Raw genomic sequence first — 22,444 nt, forward strand, 5'->3', positions numbered from 1 at the left:
AGTGAAACGTTCTGCCAACTCCTGGCTTTCCCGTGGGCTCAGCACTGACAACCCTTATGTGCCACCAAGTGCTCTATGTTAGTCTCCCTGTCTGTAAAGCAGGGATACTATAGTGAACTCTCTCCTCAAATGATTTGCAGCCTAATAATGAAAAGTGGCACACAGAGCTAGCTATAGCTGATACTGTTAGTTTAAAGAGCTTTTAGTCATAAAAGCACCAAAGAAAAGCTATTTAATGAAAATTACTGGCTGAGCTGGTAATATATGTATTATGCACATCTCACTGGGGCATGAATCTCCATCTGTGATTCATTTATTGCTCTGCAAATTAACTATAATTTAAAGTGAATAATCTTTCAGCTTTTCTCTTGATCTTATGTCTCTCATCATAAACTTCACTGCAGCAAATAAATTCTTTTCCATTACTTGTTCTAGTCGTTGGAATTTCTGATTTTGCTCTTTCTTACATATGCACCAGCCCTGGCAGTGCTCCTGACATAGGTCAAGACTGCAAAAGCCTCATTGTTTCAGGAGGTATAAAACTGGAAGGACCCAAAAAAGAAGAAAAGAGGTGACACAAGTTTACAGGTGACATTTACATAAGCAAGACTATTAGACTTCCCTATATACAACTTTTTAACGTCACCATGTAAAACAGCATTATTAGTATTACTAAAATAGTCACTCTAGAAACATTTCTTTATTCTTCAGCTTTAGAGAAATTTTCTTTAACTGTCTTTACACACTTATATATGTACACACTTATATAAGATTCTAAGTACTTCTCCAGATACTCTCATTCTTTCTCAGTGACCCATTTAATTCAAAAAAACATTTCAGTTATTTGCTTTTATATTAATGCTCACTGGTTTTGTTGATGTGTTCTGCAGTCAGGAGAGACTGGTACATGCAATGCATGCTAACGTAAAGGGAGAGGCCCAAGGTTTTCAGCCAAATCCAAGCTTCTTCGCCCTTCTCACATCAGCCCAATCACCCACTCAGCAGGAAGCCCCAAAAGCAAAAGGAAAATTTCCAGCAATATGTGATGCTGAAAACTGAGCAAGAAAACTATTATTAGGAGTGTTCAGATGAGGCAGACTGTAAAGCAGAATGAAGAACGACAAAACGGAGCATAATGAGTGTCTGCAAGGATTTGCATTCCTAAGTCAATGTCTGCATATAAAACAGGGAGTTCAGGGCAGTCTCACATGCATGAGCAAAATTGTCATTGTGCTCCTTCATACCTACTCATAAGGGATGTTCATAAAGGGTTCCTGTTACCTGCTTTGCCTTGAAACAAGGCTCACAAAAGAAAGTGAAAATTTCAAAGAAAATGCAGATTTAAAATAAACAAGGTCCATCTCCATGATACAATGTTTTCTTACTGGCATGTTAGGACTAGTTCATGATTCCCCTTTGCCCCCCCAACTCTCCACCCTTGTTGCACAAAGATCCCAAAAGCATTGAACGGATTACCTAATTGTTTCTTTAAACTGGGTAAAACTTGTAACACAGGATTCGTAACTCTTGGCTAATGAACAATGTCCTTCCTTTTGGCACACCAGATCCAGCAAGCCAGACCTGGTGTTTGTAGCATCTGTACAAAACACGCCTAGATTTTCTTGAACAATCTCCTGTGTTATTTAAAGCTGTTTTTATTTACCAAATGTACAGAACATAAGCACATTGCTGTGATACAAATAGTTTGTAAAAACTTCTAAGTAGCCCTTTATTACTACATTGAAGGAACAGATCTAGGTTTTGGCTGTGCTTTGCTATGAGGAAAGAAGAAGGCACAAAAAATTGAAGTGCTTTACAGAACACACCTGTCCTCGTTTCACATTCTTGAGCAATGTCCCAGGGTCCCCTCACGCAGAGGTGAAAGATGCACTCCCTGTGCTCCTCTCAGCCATGGTCCAATTGGTTCTGGCTCAGATGTAAGGAATTCCCATTGTACTCTATGGCTCTGATGATTCGAACCTCATCCTCCAGCTGTGTCATTGCATTCTGTAAGGGTTAGACCAGTGCAACTCTCAACACTGACCTCCCAGTTCACTAACATCCTCACACTCAGTGGCTCTAACACAGCCATTCCAGTTGCTGTCTTTTAATAAGTAAACCAACTGGTCCTTAAACATGTAAATATTAGCTACACTACATTCTGTTCTCTAAGTTAAAGCAAATATTCTACAGCAGAAACAGCTTTTTTCTGGATAATTTTCATGGGTTTAGAATACTATATATAATTGCAAATCTGCTATTTGTTGAACAGCTTGTGACACTGCATCACCAGCCATTTGTTGCCTCATGTATATTGGTTATCCATTATTTCTGAACTTCTGTTCTGGTAAATAAGCCATGTATGTCTAACTGTGTATAGGGTAGGCCTGCACCCTAAACCAATAATACTAATATTTACCACTTGCATGCACTGGTAACATTATATTCTCATAACATGGAGAGAAATGAATTTAGGGAGATAATGAACAGGGGTAGTATTATCATTCCCATTTTATTCCTTGAGAAATGGGAAGAAGAGATGATGCAACTTGCTCAAGGCTGCAAAGAAAGTCACTGGTAGTGACTACATTAGAACTCGTCACTTCACAGCTTCCACTTACTCCAGCCATTAGATAACCCAACTCCTGCCAAGAGCCACTCTGGTGACAGCAACACTGTGTGTCTGATGGCTCTGAAGAGAAAATTGGATTGATTCATTTCAAGTGTGTGCTGCTAGTCAGGACCCTGCACATACTTGGATGATGTTCTTCAGTTTACATGTGCCGGTAGCCCTACTAAAATGGGTCTTGTACAGAACACAAGGCCTGGGTGTTTCTGGTGATTTTGCAGTATTTGGGAATTTCGAAAAAAAGAGATGGTGGACATGCTGCTTTCTGTTAGTCTCGCTCAGTTTCTGGAAGGGAAGGAAATCTTGAGGAGTGTGACACTGCATTGCTTGAAAAATTATTTTGTTAATTCCTTGTATTAAAACTGCTCAAACTCTGCTAGCTGGAATTCATTCTACTTCAGTATTAAATACATACAGAAGTGCTGTGTCAATATTAAGGTAGTGCCTGACTGAGGCCCAGAGAAACTGCAATTTAAAAAATTGAAGTATCATAAAAATTAACACACTCAAAATGAGTATTTTCTGTTTCCCATAAATGGAATAGGATAGCAGAATAACACCAATAGGAGAGAATGTAATTTCTAAGTCTAAGCGAATGATGTAACAATGGTTTTGCAAACTAACAAGGACAGGAACTCACCATCTATAAAAGGAGGCTGAAACCACCAGCACTCACATATCACTCCTTGCAGTTTCACCTGCCATTTAAGGAAGTCCTGCGCTAAATAATCCTCCAACGTGATTTATAACAGATTTGAATGCACTCCAGAACGTGTATGAGTCACAGCTCATTTCACTTGTAGAAATGAAAAAACCTATTAAGGCTTATTACAATAGGCAGCTTTGGTAAGTGCATTGTTGATCCTCTGGAAGAAGTTTGCAGTGAGGTAATGCAGTCACGGCGTGTGTGATTCATTACACATTCTTTCTGGTGATGTGGCCACACGTTGGCAGGTTTCTTCCTTATTTATGAATGAGACATTTCTGTAGAACGCAAAATTTTTGCTTACTGCCTGCCTTGATAATGTAGATACAAAATTAATGAAGCCATTTTAGAAAGAGCAGAAAAGAAAATCTAGCATATATAACTGCTAAACCACAGTCTGGGTGCTATTATTGAAGCAGAGAGAATAGGTAGAAGAGCCAGTAAAATATTTCACAATCTCCACACCCTGACCTATAAAGGTTTCTGAAGTTTTGCTGGGAGATGCCTGTTCCTGCGCATGAATCATTAAGAGAAGAGAAGGATATACAAGCAGGGAAGCAAGGAAAGAATAATGCTTGAGAGGCCTGCACCTCTCCTGCCCTCTGCACATCTTGAATTACGCAGCAAAAGCATCTTAATTATTGACTCTACTTGTACATTCTGTTTTGTGAAATCACATTTTTTACCAGTTATTCCTTACTCATAATTCTTTGCTCAGAAAAAAAAAATCACTTCTGGTTGTATTTTTAAGATACTGTTAATTGTATTATTATACTGAAATGCCCAACTTGAGCCACATGTCTAGGGGCTGGCATGAAAGAACTGAGTGCAAAAATATCACATCAGACATAAGCACCAAACACTGCAGTTTGACTGCCTGTATGACACATGCTGACAAAGTACCAGACACGACCTAATGCTGAAACAGGTGCCTGGCTGCTTCTTCTGGACATATTAATTTGCATCTTTAAAATCTGAATATGCATCAGAAGCTCAAAGGCATAAAATCATAACATCAGTTGTGGTAAATACACTTTCAATAAGTATCTACACTTCAGGGGCAAATTTTTTTACTTTCCAACATCCTGAGGACAAGTCAAAAGGAGTTAATTTGATAGGCTGTTACTAGGCTCTATAGAAAGCAACAAAAATGAGAAATATAAATTAACTAGAGAAAAATGCATTTCAATTTACAGGAATAATTACTTGGAGCTGACAGGGAAAAGGAGAAACAAACAAGCTGAGGAAGCTGACAAACAACGTGCTTCTCTAGAAGAGAAGTTAATAGTCTGCTGCTTCTAGAGAAGAAGTAGGAGCTTTGCCTCAGATCTCCAGCCTGAATCATGTGCACAAGAAATTAAAGCATAAAAATCGGAAAACAAAAACACTGGAACCATCTCCTGCCAGTGCAATTTCAAAGAAGGAAATACGTAGTGTTGCTGCAAACAGACAGGAATCTGTGGTTTTAAAGTTACCAGTGCAGGAAAAAAACACTTTTTCATTCCTTCTTAGTGAGAAAAAGTATCAATTTTTGGAAGCTACTCCAGTGCCCATGCTCTGGTCCTTAGTTAATCTCACCACCAAACAGTCTCAAGTCAGTTACCACAATGTTTTGTGATTGGAAATACATTGCTGTGGTGCAGGAAAAAACCCATAAAAACAAAACCAGAGAAAACTTTTATTTAATATCTATAGCTTATTGCTGTCTAAAAATTAAGATATCGAGCATCAGTCACAAAGCAAGGGGCATAATTCAAATGGACAATGAACATTCCTGTCCTCAAAAATTCATCTTTCAGGATTTAGAAAGCTAGCTAAAATACTTGCTACCACTGCTTACAAACTCACTGCAGTCGACAACACTAAACTCTGACAATTACAACTTGTAGCTGAGAATATAAATATCACTTCAAGCATCTGGCCACAAGAGTTATGCAAATATTTTTTTTTCTTGTCGAATAGACCCAGAAAAGCGGGTAATGTATGAAATTTTGTTATGTAGTCTGTGAACTCATTAAGCATGTTCGGCTTCCAGGGTGCACTCTCCCGCTGGAGCCAAGAACACAGCCAGACTGGCACACGTAACTCCTTTATGAAGGCATGTGGTGGCCTCTAGTGACAAGCAGGTAGATACACGATGCCTCTGCCCTAAACGCCACGCGGTGGGACCGCTGTGACAGGAACCTCTGCCAGCTCCGCCTTCTGCCAGACTCCTGTGGCCAGTGAAAAATGTTTAACTGCAAATTTCTGCTGAAGTACTTGTGTAATGGACATTGAGAACTGTGCAGCTTTCTCAAGGGTTATATAAAATAACCATAAGGGTTATTATTTTTAAAAGCTAGTGAGAAAAAAACCAACCCTACAGCAATGTGAATTCCAGCCATCCAGCCTGCAGGCAGCGTGAGGGGCTCCTGTGGGGATGGGCACGTGTTTGCACAAGGCCATAAAAACTGTATTTGCTCACTGAATCATGCCAACATGTAATCCTTTCTCGTGGATACAGAACTACTGCAGCTTTATGAGACTGAAGAAACCAGTAAACTGAAAAATTCTCCATTGCACTAGTTTTCTCAGTCCACTGACATCTCAGTTGCACATAATGTTCACAAAGGAAAAATACCTGCCTAGAAGTCTTTTAGGTTATATTACAGCTGATATTAATATTACTTTTAGGAGAGAAAAAAGAGAAGCTTCATTTGTATGGCCTGGAGCTGTTATTGTTGGCACTGAAATCTGATTCTGCTTGAGGAGAGCAGCTGAGACAGGAAAGGCAGCTCCTGACTTTCGTTTTCAACCTGTGGTCGGGGAAAGATGTAACCAACACATTGTCTTAAACACCACTCCAAGATCTGAACACTTCTAGAAGTATCATACTATTTGTAGTAATGTCTTAAATTTACCTCTCTGGTCAAAAGCTCAAAGCAGAAAGAAATAAGGTGTCGTGTTTTGATGAGTATGGTATTTTCCTTGGATAAAAGACAAAAAGGAGAGGGAAATGAGGAAAAAATAATATATGTGAGAAAGACAGTGTGCAACTGTCTTGTGCTGCAAATGCCCAGGGCTTAAGTCCTGAGAACCCAGCTGAGATAGGGCTGTCATCTGGATCTTTCTCTTATCTGATCACTTTCAGTAAAACAGGAAACATCTTTCTTTATTCTTTGGAGAGAGCAGTCTTCAAGGTGCAACATTTGCATTAACAAATGGTGCAAAGATATTTTGTTTTCAGGTTGGAGAATTGCCCTAAGTACTTTTTTTCACTCATTCAAAAAAATCTTCATTTAAAAATTAAATTGCATTAAACATTACATTAAAAATTGACTCCGTTTTTCTCCTGAAAGCTCACCTTCCAACTGTGTTTCCGTAATTGTAAACGAGTTGTATGACATAAAACTGGAAATAACTTCTCAGGTAGAGAAGGAAGGGAATTTCTCAGGGAAATACTGAATACTGGAATATGGCTGGAATATGGAACAAGGAATTACTCCTCCTTGAATGCACTTGTACAGTGGAAGTCCTGTCAGGACTGTATTGTAAGAGATCTTTCAGATTCTTAAGACAAAATCCACAGCAAGAGCAGTGACACAGTTACAGGGGCTAATAAACAGGCAAGGGATGTCACTCCTAGAATGGATCATCAGGAGAGACTGAACTAAGAGACTTTTCTTTATCTAAATCTTTAAGGCAGCCAAAAGAAAAGCTTATGTTCCACCTGAAGGCAGCATAAATGCAGCAGCAAAGCTGGGTGTGTCTTTTTTCCTTGAACTCTCAAGACTGGTTACCCATGACTGCTTAGTAAAGTGAGTAATACAAAATGGCATGCAGTTATGTTATCATAATCCTGCATGACTTATCTTCATTGCTCCCTAATACACATTAAACTGCTGTCACACAGGTGAGATTTCTTCATGAAATAAAAAAATGTATTAGTGTTGCTATGAAGGTTTTTTTATGATTACACACAAACCATTCCAACTGAGCATGTCACTGAAAGGAAGTTACAACCAATAAAATAATTAATGTTCAAAAGAAGGCAGCCCATATTTTTCCAGATAATTCCTGGGCACAGCTCATGGGGTGGTGGTGGCTGAGGGCTGCTCCCAGATGGGCATATGTGAGCCAGGAGGAGCCGTCTATCACTGCCCTGTCTGGTGAAAAGTTCCTTCCCAGCTTTCCTGCAGCCCCTTCAGGCACTGGAAGGTGCTCTCAGTTCTTCTGGGAGCCTTCTCTTCTCCAGGCTCTCCCAAACTCCCTCAGCCTGTCTTCATAGCAGAGCTGCTCCAGCCCTTTGATCATCTTCATGGCTCTTCTCTGGATGCTCTCCAACAGCTCCATGTCTTTCCTGTATTGAGGCCTCCAGAGCTGTAGGCAGTATTCTAGGGTGTATAGTCATAGGACAAGGGGCAATGGTTTTAAACTGGAAGAGGGAAGACTTAGGTTAGATGTTAGGAAGAAATTTCTTACTGTTAGAGAGTGGTGAGGCACTGGAACAGGCTGGCCACAGAAGCTGTGGCTGGAATTGTTCAAGGCCAGGCTGGATGGGGCTTTGAGCAGCCTGGTCTAATGGAAGGTGTCCCTGCCCATGCAGGTGGTTGGAACTAGATGATCTTCTAGGTCCCTTCCAACCCAAACCATTCTATGATTCTATAAAATTGTAAGATCAGTGAAATCATCGGGACACAACCTGAAGAAAAAAATGCTAAGAAAATTCAGCCCAACATCTTTTCACATTAAGCCTGCATGATGCTGTTGCTCTGTCCTTCCAATTGCATGCACCTTGAACACTTGCTTAATATTCTAGAGGATTCTGGAAGAAAGAATCTGAATTGAAGGTTCAGCTTAGCCTAAAGTAGCAAAACCAGGACACAGGCAAATAACTGACCTAATTCTGACGTCCACTTTAATTCAGATCACTGTATAAGATGAAGTTAGAGAAAGGTTTAGAAATGTTTATGTATCAGTGAATTATTTCTCTAATCTGAAATTTGCTCAATCGATGAAAAACTTGAATGTTCAAGTTATGTTTAGAAGAAATACCAGTGAGGTAACATGGAAAATAATTTTAATAAATATAAATAAGACAAAGCAGATGATCATAAAACACTGTGAGAGATCTAGGCAATGAAATATACAGCCAAGAGGTGTAACTAAAGCAGGATTTCTTGCTGTGTTCCTCATGCAGCTCTACAGGTATAAGCTCTGCCCTACTAGCATGATCCATTCTTACTCTGTCTGAATATTTTTAATGAACAAGAGAAGACACACCTTGCATTTCCACAGTGACAGCCCCAACGATAAGGCTACTGTACTTTGGTTTCAACTGTCATAAATGCTTATTATCAGTTACACCCAAAGACGTTCAAGGTCCAAAGATAATTAACAGCATCTTCCTGCAAAAAAAGTTCTGCCCTGAATACTTCTTGATTTGCTTTGTTTGTTTTCAGAACAGCCAAGTATGACAGCTCAACTCTTTGCCTTGATTCAATACTATTTAGACTCACCTGCAGCACAGTAACTTTAAAATCTTAGCAGTACTGATTGCCTAACACCCCAGGTTAGGTGTTCTCAGAAATGTGAAGATGCTTCCAATACACAGCTTAGTGCCTCCAAAGCTTAGTGCCTCACTAATTTCCTTGCCCTAGGGCTGAAGATCAGTATGTACAGCAGCTGTTTGCACTAATACAAGCAATATGTGTTAATTCTTCTACCTGACTATCTGTACATTAATAATAGACTAAACTGCTGTCAGTGCAATGCCCCAAGGAACTACACCCATGTCCTGTCCCCGTGCACACCTCCTACTGCTTTCCTGCAGCACTAATAATCCCCTCAGCAAGCAGGTTCTTCCCTTGCTTTCCATTTCATCTCTGCATTTTCTGTATCAAAAGTACAGATCACAGTCAGTTTAGGGACCTCAGTACGATTAGGAGGACTGTTGGTTTTCCTCAGGCCCTGAACAAAGGCAGTAGATTTCCTGTTACTGAACTCAACAGCCAGGTCTGTGACAGAGTCCAGCAGTGGAACTCCATAGCTGGGAGTCTCTTTGGAGTATGGACAAGGCAGGAGTGACATTTGTCCTGCTTTAACTTCAGCCACACAGGAGGGCTGTAAGATTCATCTCAATGCCTCCCATCATTCTATAGACCTTAGCATCTCATATATGAAATACAGTGGGCAATGAAGATTTCCAATACTCTTGTTCCTATCTATTTATGGACCAACCAATAGTTTCTCTGCTTAATCTCAAGGATACTGAAAGCTAGAGTTCAACTTGTAATGGTTTTCTAATTTGAATGCCTGCATATTTAATGCAAGCCAACTACAACATTCATTTTCCAGTTACTGTATGAATATTGTTTTGTACTTAAATTAACGTGGTAGTTACAGATGCCTCCTTTCTAATATTTTATACACTGTTCTAGACTGAGTCCCAAACTATTGTTTACTCAACAAAAATACATACTTGATTGCAAATACAAATATTTAAGTTCCTTGTCACATACACTCAATTGTCATTTTAATTTCATACACTGCACATGGGGATAAGAATCTAGTTGTTCAAAATGACTATAGAGAGCACGGCTGCAGGTATACTGTTATAAATTATTCAACAGGTTATTTGTGTTCTATCTTTTATTCAAAATAATAACAAAGCCAAACTACCCGGGGAGTTCTTCTCCACCACAAAAGGACAGATGAAACCCCCTTCCATTATATGGAGCGTGGGGCAATACACTGTGTGCTGTTTCTGCTGACACTAGTTACATTATATGTCAACAGAGGTGGGGTTTTATAACTATTGTCCTTCCTCTTTGAAACACTATAAAGGTTTACAGAGCACACACTGCTCTTCACTTCAGCTGCTCTCCATCTGGGTAGGTTTAGCTCTTTCATTTTAGAAGACAAAGAATACAAATGGCCTTCTCTACCCGAAGCATTCAGTGGGGCACAGGCGCCCATTTCCAAGCTACTGCACCCAGTGTCAGTGGTTTGACCTCCAGGAAAATGGCCATCCAGAAAACTCAGGCACCCAGTGTCTATGGGGGGGCTGGAGGCTACGGCACCCGCATCTCCTCCAGCACCAGCTATGGACAAGGCCTTGGGGGGGGCCTCCAGCTCAGCATTACTGGTAGCGATGTGCTGCTCTCTGGCAATGAAAAATCAACTATGCAAAACCTAAATGACCGGTTGGCTTCGTACCTGGAGAGGGTGCGCTCCCTGGAAAAGTCAAACTCCCTGCTTGAAATGCAGATCAAGGAGTGGTATGAGAAGAATACCACCCATGTAAGGCATGACTACAGCTCACACTTCAAAACAATTGAAGAACTCCAAATCAAGGTAAGATATATAGCCATCTGGAATTATATCAATTGCAATGATTGGGGAGGTAGAGAAAATCTATTGTAGAAAATATATTTTTCTAAATTGCAATTGTCTCAGCTAAGAAAAATAGATTATTTATTTTGATCAGAGGCAAAATAGTGACAGATTTTACATAATGTGTAATACTAAATATATGTCTGCAGATGTGAGCGATCTCATAAATGAAAAAGCTTTTAATAAAAATTAATTAATATTTGCCTTAGGTAATTTTAATTAGTGAAAATACTGATGTAATTTACATGCTTAAACATAGTTCAGCAATCTGTAACTGGATTTCAAAGTGGTTCTTTAGAAAAGACTGCCAAATTCCCAGAAAAAATAGATCACTACTTGAAATAGTAAGTTAGCATTATAAACAATAAAATATTCCCACAGCAATCAGCTGACAGATTTGTCAGATTTTGTTTCCAGTGAACTTCCTTAAATCTTCCCCCTCTCACCTTTCACCAGTTCTATTTCCCATCCCTTAAAAGCAGATCCCTTCCAGAGAGCAGCTCATGCCAACTATTTCATATATCTATGACAGGATAATTTGCCTTTTGGAAAATCCTAATTCCTCCTATGCACTTCAGAGAGAACTTAGCTTAAACCTAGATGACTAATAGACAGCTAAAGTTAAGCAAGGTGAAACCCACATGCAGTATTAATTTCCAGAAATGGATCAAGTGTTCATTTATGTGCAAAGTTTTATCACTTCTCAACCATTCCTTTTTAGATTAGTGCTGCACAGTTAGAAAATGCAAGGCTTGTCCTGCAGATTGACAATGCCAAACTGGCTGCTGATGACTTTAGACTGAAGTAAGTTCCATGATCATTTCCTAAAATCTCCTTCATCCTCCTCTTACTCAGAAAAGCTTCTAATTATCGTCAAAGTTTAAAAATAAACATTTTCTAATATAAAGTTTAATAAAAAATCAAAAAATTACAACTAAGGCTGTAAGACTAACGTTGGCATCAAACAGTTGCATTTTCGTAACAAAACAAGCCTTATTTTACAGGTATGAGAATGAACACCTGCTGAGGCAAAGTGTGGAGAGTGACATTAATGGGCTGATCCGAGTTCGTGATGACTTGACTCTGTCGAAATCTGATTTGGAGTCACAGATTGAGAATGTGAATGAAGAAATCGTTTTTCTGAAGAAGACCCACGAGGAGGTGAGAGCAGCTGAAACTGTCAGGCAGAGATTTTTACTGAGTGGAAAACACAAACTGAGCCTCACTAGGAATAATGAACTCTCTATGGTTTATGCTCTAAGAGAGTATTACATTCAGCTCCAGATTAGCACATCACTGTGTGTGGCATCAACTGACATCCAAACTATCAGGCATCAAAGGCTGAATAGAATATAAGGAGTGAACGTTTTCTTCAAGAACAATTTGTGGTTTAGGACTTGCTGCCCCACAGAAGTATACAAATGGGAACCATGACTACACTCATACCACAGATCTGGTCCTGAGGAAATAATCTTTTTATGTTTATCTATGATATAGCATTTATTGCTACAAATGAAGGAAAATGTTCTAATGTAAGGTGTGCTAAACAGTATTCACATGGTCGTTAGGTTATCTTGCCCTGAGGTGCTATTTAATAATTACTTCTAAGTCTGTAGATTTTGAATTTGCTTCCAATATTCACAATTGGGAGTTCCCTGCATCTGATCTAATCCTATCCTCATTACCGTAGGAAGTTGGCAGGCTGCAAAAACAGGTGGGCGGCTCAGTCAATGTAGAGGTGGATGCTGCTCCAGGTATTGATCTTGCAACTATGATGGAAAAGATGAGACTGCAATATGAAGAACTGGCTGAAAAGAACCGCCAAGACGCCAAAGAGCAATTTGAAAAGCAGGTAAGGTCAATTACTTCAACACCAGCAAGAACCTTGGTCATGTCTAGTAGCAGTTTACAGTTGCTCCATTTTTGCCTTTCAGACAGAACAACTGAACAAGGAAGTAGCAATCAACATTGAACAGCTCCAAGTCCAAAGGAGAGAGGTCACAGAGCAGAGACAGATCTACCAGAGTCTGGAGCTAGAATTACAGTCCCAGCTTAACATGGTAAATAATAAAGAGTACTTGAATAAAGTACTGCGAGAGGCTTATCAATCAAAATGGTATTTTAAAACAAAAAATGTAATTTCTTGAATAACACATCTCCGTTCTTTCCATCGGCTGTAGAGAAAGTCTTTAGAGGACAGCGTGGCTGAAACTGAGGCACGTTACAGCTACCAGCTGGCCCAAATACAGGGAACAATTGCCAGCCTGGAGGCTCAACTGCGGCAGCTCCGCGCTGACATGGAAGCCCAGAACAATGAGTACAGTCTGCTGCTGGATGTCAAGACTCGCCTGGAAATGGAGATCGCCACGTACCGCCGACTGCTGGAGGGAGAGGACATTGGGTGAGGAAATATACACACTTTGCCTGTTGGTTTAGTTTCGTATGACAGCAAACAACAGTGCAAACACTGCCTATATTCCCAGAAGCTGAAAGTGTAAAGTCTGCTACTTTCCAGCTGCTTGGGGCAGATGGAGGGAGGCTGTTGCCCAGTTCTCACCCGTAGAATCAGAGCAGGCTGCAATTTGTGCCCAGTTTCAGAAGCTGCTGTAGAAGTTGGCTGAGTTTCTCTCTCAGCTTCTGCACAGGTATATACTGCTACTCTGTGAGCTGAGTAGCTGGATAGATGTTCACACTCCAGGAGCACTAGTAATTCAATTTTGGATCGACTTGTCCACAGCTGTAATTAACCTGGTTAATACAGCCCAGCACCTAGTCACACTAGAGCAGGCACTCAGCAAGAGCATACTGACCTTCTCCTGCAGCCCATGGTAGGTTTTGCTGTCTGTACTGGGTTATAATCTGCTCAACCTCTGCCACTAGTAGCCAAGCTACTTAAAAATTTGAAGACGTGCAAGTGAGCTGACACTGAACGTTCAGATAGTCCAGTATCCCATAGTGAAAAGAGCAGACAGCTATGACAGCAGGGCAAGAAAAGAGTCAGATTTGCCCCCAAGATTCTGCCTGTTCAGCTCTTCTGGCTTAAGAACTAGACTGGGTATATCTGCATGAGCTGAAGTCATTGCAGAAGCAAGATTCATGTCACCTATAGCAAGTTTTACTTAAACAGAGAAAACTCATTTAAACACTTGGTTAAATATATCGATGAAAGGATATTACCTGTCTTGATTAAATGTACAAGAAATTTACAAGGATGTTTCTTAAACATGTTAGGCACCATGTATTTATATTTTTTTTAATTTATACTTTGAACAGACAATTCCAACTGGAATCTACAGCAGAGGAAAAAGGTATGTCACATCAACGTCCTTATCTTTTGATGGCTGCCTATTGAAATGTTACAGAACTAATTAGCCTGATATAAACCAACACAGTTTCAGAGTAAATGATCAACCAGTGAAATCTTACATCAAGAGAGCAATAACCTATAGGATTATACAAGCCTATTTTTATGTATATAACTCAAGTGTCCAAAACCTGAATGTGAGGAAACCACAGATTCCTCAAAGAGCCAAGAGAACAACAGAGAATTACTGCATTACCCTGGAGGACTTCAGAAGCATCAGCTTCTCTCCACTGACTGTACAGAGAGACAAAGCTCCTAAAGAAAGTACGAAGTTTAACAGCCCAATCAGTGTAAGGCTGTTCCTAGGCTTTAGGTCTACAAGTTAGTGCCAAACTAAGGCAAAACTATCAGGAGGGACAGAGTTACTCAACACAACATCCACTATAGTATTGCGGGTAACATACAGGATGTTCAAAGGAAGAGAAACTACATCCTGTCCACTCCAGAAGTTCACTTCTCAGTAACTGTGCACTTGAACAGGTGCCCTTATCCATTTTCTCATGGGGGGAATTGCGGCTAGCACAACAGTAACATTATTCTGTCAAAATACATTGCATTTAATTAATTATCTGTTTATTTCATTACCAGAATCAAGTAAAATTAAGAAGATCAAGACAATTGTTGAAGAGGTGGTTGATGGCAAGGTTGTCTCCTCTCACGTCAGAGAGGTTGAAGAGAAGGTGTAAATGGCACCAGCAGAGACGAAACAGCCTCTGAGCTTCCTGCACCTGATGCCAAAACTAAAAGATTAAATTATATAAACAATCCAATCTAATTCTCCCTAAACCCCAGAAAGGCTGAAAAATGCCAAACTTTTTCTTTTTGTGTGTGGGGGGCAGTGTTAATAAAACCAGTAAAGTTACAAAGTACAAGATTTTGGGTTAACTTAATTAATAAATAACTGATTAAAAAAAAAAACACAAATCAGCCTGGTACAATTGTATTATTGTTTCCAAGACAGATAAAAACTGAAGTATTAGTTTTTACTTACATCAGTCTTAAAATTATATTTAAAAACTTGCTCAGTAAAAATTAGGAAAGCTTTTAGAAGAGAGCTGCTATTTCTGAATCCCTGATGGACACCTAATCAAAACTTTAAATAAAAGAATTCACCAGACACAGATTATAACTCTGTATCAAATACGTTCATTTAATTGCAATCCAGTTTAGCAATTTATTTTTTCTCTTGTGTACTAGCACTTACAGAGTAGATTTGTTTTTTAAAATGCATTAAAATGTTGATACAGTGCATCTTTTCTGAACTTGAACTACCATTCAAAGGTAACGCAGCTTCACTTCAGTAAAATACATGAAATGTGTCAATTTGCATTATAATAAAATAAATCAATTGAAGAAGACTATTATTTTTCACTCTCTGTGAATGCTTATATCATCAGGGACTATGGCTAGCAAAGGTATTTTGTAAATAAGAATATATTTTGCCTTCAGTTCAGAAATAAAAAGACCGCCACCTCTATTAAACCTTTACAATAACTGCACATACCCTTTCTCATCTGGTGTTAGTCTCCTACACCACACCCAGATCTTTTGTCCAAGGAGTCTGTATTTCCCTCTTGACAAAATAAACACAAAAAACCCTTTTCTTTTTGAAACCTCACCTGTCCAGTGTGCTATTTACTGTACACAAACAACTGCCAAGAAAAATAATCATTAGCTCTCACTATCATGAGTCACTGATACGAGGCTGTCAATTCATTTCTACGTAAATGCTTTATTTAAACCTTTGATCTACTGCTCAGAATACATTTCTGCCCAAAGAAGCATCCGTGCTCCCGGATGGAGATAAATTCAAAATTAGTAAGTTTCTGTTGACAAATCCAACTGTCATTAAGCCAAGACAAAGAAAAAACTATTTTCTGCTTAGCAAAATAATTTCGAAAGAAAAGTATACTGGTTTTGAAGGGCTCCCATGCCTAAACCTGCAACCAGAAGAGTGATGTTTGATCTTTAGATTTGTATTATAAAAAGCATAAAGTATAGAAACAATTTGGTTTCTTTTGAGATCACAGCAAGCTATTTAGAAGAAACAGCAGCTTGTTTTCAGCTCAAAAGTAGACACTGTTGGTATAGGCTATGCATATTACACAGGGATATTTTAGTGATGAAAGGTCAAGGGCAGAAAATCCAATTACAAATTACATTCACTATAATCAAGTATATTTTTGTTTTCATACTAATGATCAACCTGAGCAACACTGAATGTCCATGTGTCTCTTCATACACTTTTACTGATGACTTTTTTTGCTTCTTATTAAACAGACAGTGAGCACTACCCTGCCAGAGGTTCATGCCAGAAAAGCATTATGAAAAGAAACACATTTTTGACACGCACACTGGGAAGTATAAGAAAGGGATCACTCCACTGATTTAAGCATTCTTCTGTAATAATAGCCCCAAACCAGAAAGTGATGAATATGTAATGACAAAAAAAATTATTTAGGAAGGATTTAAATGTGAAAAGACATTTTTGTGCTCCATTGCACATGGCAAAACATTATTGTGATGTCTTAGCTCTACTCCACCCATTTCCCCTCATACAGCAAATACCTGGAGGGCACCAGATTTCCACTCCCATTGGCCATTTAGACTGGCACGTATCACTGAGTTTGGTCAGGACATACCAAACTGACTTTGCCTCCAAACAAGACAGAGAGAAAGAATTAAAGATCTTCCTAGGAGGTGGGACGTCCTGCTGAAACACCCCCTGCCCTTCCCATATAAAGGCTAAGCTGCTCCATGACCTGCCTTGTTCTGTGCCGGACGCTTTGCTAAGAGATCAGGACAGCCGGAGCACCATGGCCCTTTCCGTGCGCACCAGTGCTGGATCCCGGCAGTTCTCTTCTCGGAGCGGACTCAGCAGCGGATCTCTGCGAATGTCTACTGCTGGTGGTGGAGGAGGCTTTGGTGGCAGTGGGCTTGGGTTTGGTGTTGGATCTGGGGGAGGTTTTGGTGCTGCTTCTATGCTTGGTTCAGGCTCTGGCTTCAGTGGGGCTTTGGGGAGTAGCTCAGTTGGAGGCTTTGGGAGCGGCTTAAGCAGTGGCTTTGGTGGAGGCTTTGGAAGTGGTTTAGGTGGTAGCTATGGAGGTGGCTTGGGCAGTGCTTTTGGTGGAGGTTTTGGCAGCAGCTCAGGTGCTGGTTTTGGAGGTGGCTTTGGTAGTGGCTCAGGATCTGGTTTTGGAGGTGGTTTTGGCACTACTGGTGCTGGGGATGCTGGCCTGGTTTCTGGCTCAAAAAAAGAAACTATGCAGAACCTCAATGACCGTCTGGCTGCTTATCTGGACAAAGTCCGATCTCTGGAGGACGCCAACACTGAGCTGGAGCGCAAGATCCGCGAGTGGTATGAGAAAAATGGCCCTGGCACTGGTGTCCCCGGATCTGGGAATGACTATAGCAAATATTCCCCTGTAATTGAAGATCTTCGAAACAAGGTAGCAAAGCAATGTACTTATTTTATATCTGTGATTCAGCTAATATTTTGGATTAAAATAACAAATTCCTTTCATAAACCAAAAGCAAATGCATTCTACAGCACCAACGCTCCCAACCCGTCAGACCACACTGGGATTGTGTGTTCAAGCTTCCTTGTATATTAACAGTAGTTCTGTAGCTGTATCACATGATACTGTGTAGATTACAAAGTTTAAATTTTAGTAAGTTTCATATTTTTTACATCACAAATTCAATTCCTGAAACAGACAGACACCTGGCAAGGTCTGCTGAAATTATAAACTATCCAGTCAGAGAACATGAAGAGGTGTTCTGCCATTGCGTGACGTGTTGATTTGCAGAAGCTGAAAATCTGTCCTATATATTGTCATAGTAAATGATACAAGACTGTAACAAATTACATTTAATATTATAATTGTATTTAGGATCAGAGTTATGTAAATGGCTAGTTTAGCTGCAAAGCCATTGGGCTATAAAATCATTCTGTCAACATTGTTTGTATTCCAGATCATTAACGCAACTATCGAGAACGCAAGGATCATTTTGCAGGTTGATAATGCTAGATTGGCTGCTGATGATTTCAGACTGAAGTAAGTACATCTTCATATTACAAAACCTCTTATGAAGATTTTAAAGAAAAATTTCTTCTGTGTTGAAAAAAATCTCTTTCCTTGCAGAACATTTTAATGTAATTATTAAACAATATTACAAGAATTATGTCTATTAAGATCTCATATTAAAAGCTATATAAGTCCATAGTAATAGCTTGCATTTGACCTCATTAACCACATAAAAAAAATCATATGGAATTACTTTATTCACAGATACGAGAATGAAGTGGCTCTTCGCCAGAGTGTAGAAGCTGACATCAATGGTCTGCGCAGAGTTCTTGATGAGCTGACTTTGACTAGAGCTGATTTGGAGATGCAGATTGAAAGCCTGAATGAAGAACTGGCTTATCTCAAGAAGAATCATGAAGAGGTTTGGTTTTCCGGGGAGTTTTGTGAATTTATAACAAGGCAGATGGAATTCTGAAAGATCAAATTATTCCCTTAGTTATGGCAGTGGGAGTTCCTCTGTTTCATTATTTGTTTTGTTTGCCGTTCTCTTTTGAGTTTACTAAGTGAAAGAGTGAAAGCAACATACACAAGCTACAGATTCTTGTTGAAACAGAACTTAGAGCACATGTTTTTCTTTACATCTATCTTTGGTAGAATTATTTTGCCTTTTATTAACAGAAACTTATATTTATTTTAAATCTCTCCAGGAGCTTCAGGGTATCCAAAGCAGTGCATTTGGCCAAGTCAGCGTTGAAATGGATGCTGCCCCAGGAACTGACCTGACCAAGCTTTTGAATGACATGAGGGCACAGTATGAAGTCATTGCTGAGCAAAACCGCAAAGAGGCTGAAGCGTGGTTCAATGAAAAAGTAACAGAGACAGCAAATTCAGCAAAATGCATGTAAAATTGACGTAAATATTTGGAACAGTAAAATTACACTCTATTCTTCCATGTCATTTCAGAGTGGGGAGCTGAAGAGGGAAATCTCCACTAATACAGAGCAGCTTCAGTCAGGCAAGAGCGAGATCACCGATTTAAAACGGACTCTCCAGAGCCTGGAAATTGAACTGCAATCTCAGCTCGCCATGGTGTGTTCTAAGGAAGCTGCTAACTACTCAAAGTACATTTTCCAGCTTACAAAGTGTTGCTAGATTTTATACTATTCTATAGAAGTTAAGAATTGCATTTATTTCCTATTTCAGCATTCTTTTGTCTCCTAAACAGCAATAATATATATAATGGATTGCAAGTAGCACATTATAAAGCAGACGAACTTTTATGCTCACATTCAGTGAAGCAGCAAAGGCCAGCTTCCAGACTGGTATTTCAAGAAAAAAAACACCAAACAAACAAACAACAAAAACCCTAAATAACGAGGCTATACTTACTCCCGTTAAATTATTTCAGCTGATTTTGTCTTTGTAAATAATTTGGTTTTCCTCAATCAGATATTTAATATCCTTTTTATACAGAAAAAATCCCTTGAAGACACTTTAGCAGAAACAGAAGGAGGTTACTGTGCTCAGCTTTCACAAATGCAACTTCAGATTGGGAATCTGGAGTCTCAGCTGTTTCAGGTCAGGGCTGACATGGAGCGCCAGAACGCAGAGTATCAACAACTTCTAGACATCAAGACTCGCCTGGAAATGGAGATTGAAACCTACCGCCGCTTGCTGGATGGCGAGTTTGTGTAAGTAACTAACTTAAAGTCTTGCCTTTGGTTCATTTTCTGTAGCAACCTCCTTTCCAGGAAGAGGTAAAAACAAGGGGCACGTTCATCAAAGGACAAGAAGGCACATAAAATGGTTCTGAAATAATAATAAGAGCTATTATCTGCCTGAGGAGAATGAGCCATTCTGTTCTGTACTGAAACTAATACAATTCCTCCTAATTCTGACAAACGTTCTGCAATATTACATGTCTCTGATTCACTTTTAGGAGCACAGGACAGGGAGTTACATTTGAAAGTTCATCCTTGACAGGGTCAAAATCACAGACACAATCGCTGGATTCTTCTCAGGGTAGGCAGAATTTGATTGAATACAATGTTCTTTCTAAAGTCATTCTTATAAATAAAAGAATACATGCTATTCTGTTTAGCTACATCATAGAGTTCATCACAACAAGAAGCCAATTTGAAAGGAAAAGGATGTCACTTCATGTATGCATGCTGCTCTGTTTTATAATGTTTAGCATTTTGATACTTTTTGTTTTGTTTATGATGTTTAGATCCTACCAAAACTAGAAAGATCAAGACAATTGTTGAAGAAGTGGTAGACGGAAAAGTTGTCGCATCCCACGTTAAAGAAGTTGAAGAACAGATATAAGGCACAACCTGACATTGCAAAGGATGTTCACCCCATGGTTCTTTCAAAGCTGAAATGGATACATAATTTTGTTCTTTTGTATGAAGTGATAAAAATAGATTGGCTTTTTACTAAGATTCTTTTACATACAACAAAGCCTGCATTTGCATGCTTAGCAGTCATACAATATATTTTCTGCTTCACTCTATTGCTATACCTGCATTATTTTCACATTTTAATATATTATTACTTCTTTGTTCAAGAGCAAGAAAGATGGTGCATACATTAGGCATTTAATTAGATATGCTTTTTATTATTTTAAGCAATTAATAGATAAAATAATTTTGCTATTCTAACCTCATTTTCCAGTTTTCTCAACTAATAAAAAGGACTCAACAAGCTTTAAGATATTAGTCTCCATTCTTCAGCTAGGACTGCTGCTCCTGATCTGTATGTGCAATGTTGTTGGGTATCTTGCTTTATCACAGTCCCTCATTAATTTAAATAAATTAATCCAATGATAGAACACATACATATTAAAAAATGTCTGAATGTGGGATTAAAGGAACACTTGCTAACTTCTAGTTTAAAGCTATCCACTTAAGAGAGAAGTTTTTGCAGACAGAACACCACATAGCCAAGCCGGCAGCTGCGGTGGCACAGAAGTGGCACACTGGGGTCTGGTGGCCGGTGGCTCCGTGTCCCGCGGTGCCACCTGCTGGGAGCACAGCGAGCACTGGCGAGGCCCAACTCGAACTAACTCTAAAGGAATCTCATTCAAAACGAAACTACAAACCAGAACACAGTCCCTTCACGATTTACACCTGAGCCTTTGCTCTCGAGCTGAAATGCTGGTGATTTTTGTGTGACTCTCAGATAAAGCAAGGGAGTTACCGGGACCTCCCACCTGTGTACGCTGTGACTCAAGAACACAAGTGCCCTGCACATTTTACCACATCACTTAAGCACTTGACCTGAACTAAAATTTTAACGGGAATGCAAATTTCATGCTATTCTGCCTTTTGTAAAACTCAGTACTAGCACTTCTCAAGTTTCTACTTGGAACCAGTAAAAACCAGGATAATTAAAACAATAACCAAAGAACTAAATCAACGTGGTAGAATCACATCTACAATCCAGTCAGTTAAAGAAAAAGCACTGTGATAAATAACCCAAAGACATGAAATAGAAGCATCTTCTACATATGACAGTACAAAGAGGAAAGAACTTGAATATCTCTTTTCTAAAAGCATGGAACACAAGTGTGTCTGTCATTTTTCCCCTTTAAAAACACTGCTGATATATAAGCAAAAATAACCTTACTACATGCCATGTATTTCAGTAAGATTTTTACCCATGCAGATTACATTTTTAAAATTAATTACAATATAATTAAAATAATTGTATCAGAAATAGGCAAGCTAAGGTTGTTTATGTAGCTGTATGATTACCACAAGTGCCATTGCAGAGAAATTTTAAGAATATAGACCGAAGGAAATTTTTTCTCTTCCTAAGACAAGATAGCACTCATCATCTTTCTTTCCTATCCAGAATGTTTTTCTGTGGAAAACCTGAAACCATCTAATTTTTCCCATTATTGACAGAATCTCCATTTTTAAGAGAAAAATGTGCCTCTTTTGTCTTTTTCCAAAGACATATATACTTTCAGTATAACTGTATACAAAGAAACAGGAAATAACATACATACCCCAAGGACCGCAACCGCGATTGCTGTGAAATCACAATTCCCTGCCACATTCAACACAGATTCCACTGAATAACCACCTAGTTTACCTACATACACATTAGCCCGACTCTAACACCATGATCTAAAAGATGACTGATTGCCCAGGGTGCAGCCACTCTAGCTCTGGCTTGTGAGAAGGTGACAATGGGAAACCAAAACAGTCTGCAACCACTGAGGCATCATCAGACCATATCACAGCATCCAAATCATCAACACACAGTATCTGAACTATAAACTTGACTAAAATCCAACATCTGTAATAAAATACAAATATTGACAACAGCTAGAA

The 22,444-nt window shown here is 39.2% G+C and overlaps 2 protein-coding genes across 3 annotated transcripts; both read left to right on the top strand.

Annotated features, from left to right (window-relative positions):
- The first annotated feature begins 10,247 nt into the window (after positions 1–10,247).
- LOC127394360 (keratin, type I cytoskeletal 20-like) lies at positions 10,248–14,759 on the top strand. Of its 2 annotated transcripts, none has more exons than XM_051640242.1 (8): positions 10,248–10,670; positions 11,431–11,513; positions 11,714–11,870; positions 12,400–12,561; positions 12,644–12,769; positions 12,890–13,110; positions 13,983–14,017; positions 14,662–14,759. In XM_051640242.1, the coding sequence occupies exons 1-8, from the start codon at positions 10,248–10,250 to the stop codon at positions 14,757–14,759; spliced, it is 1,305 nt and encodes a 434-aa protein (XP_051496202.1). The 2 variants fall into 2 exon arrangements, with proteins under 2 accessions (XP_051496202.1, XP_051496201.1); XM_051640241.1 differs by lacking the exon at positions 13,983–14,017 and adding an exon at positions 14,246–14,292.
- Positions 14,760–16,889: 2,130 nt separating this feature from the next.
- On the top strand, positions 16,890–20,429 carry LOC127394352 (keratin, type I cytoskeletal 12-like). The gene is made up of 8 exons (XM_051640231.1): positions 16,890–17,522; positions 18,049–18,131; positions 18,366–18,522; positions 18,809–18,970; positions 19,065–19,190; positions 19,575–19,786; positions 20,041–20,123; positions 20,332–20,429. Exons 1-8 carry the CDS (start codon positions 16,890–16,892, stop codon positions 20,427–20,429), a joined length of 1,554 nt encoding a protein of 517 aa, XP_051496191.1.
- The last annotated feature ends 2,015 nt before the right edge of the window (positions 20,430–22,444 follow it).

Source organism: Apus apus, chromosome 25 (genome assembly GCF_020740795.1).
Source record: "Apus apus isolate bApuApu2 chromosome 25, bApuApu2.pri.cur, whole genome shotgun sequence".
NCBI lineage: Eukaryota > Metazoa > Chordata > Aves > Apodiformes > Apodidae > Apus > Apus apus.

Coding starts and splice junctions, on each gene's coding strand:
- LOC127394352 (XM_051640231.1), top strand. CDS start 16,890: ATGGCCCTTTCCGTGCGCACCAGTGCTGGATCCCGGCAGTTCTCTTCT. Junction 18,971..19,064: donor AAGCGTGGTTCAATGAAAAA/GTAACAGAGACA, acceptor ATGTCATTTCAG/AGTGGGGAGCTGAAGAGGGA. Junction 19,787..20,040: donor CGCCGCTTGCTGGATGGCGA/GTTTGTGTAAGT, acceptor ATTCACTTTTAG/GAGCACAGGACAGGGAGTTA.
- LOC127394360 (XM_051640241.1), top strand. CDS start 10,248: ATGGCCTTCTCTACCCGAAGCATTCAGTGGGGCACAGGCGCCCATTTC. Junction 10,671..11,430: donor TTGAAGAACTCCAAATCAAG/GTAAGATATATA, acceptor ATTCCTTTTTAG/ATTAGTGCTGCACAGTTAGA. Junction 11,871..12,399: donor TGAAGAAGACCCACGAGGAG/GTGAGAGCAGCT, acceptor TCATTACCGTAG/GAAGTTGGCAGGCTGCAAAA.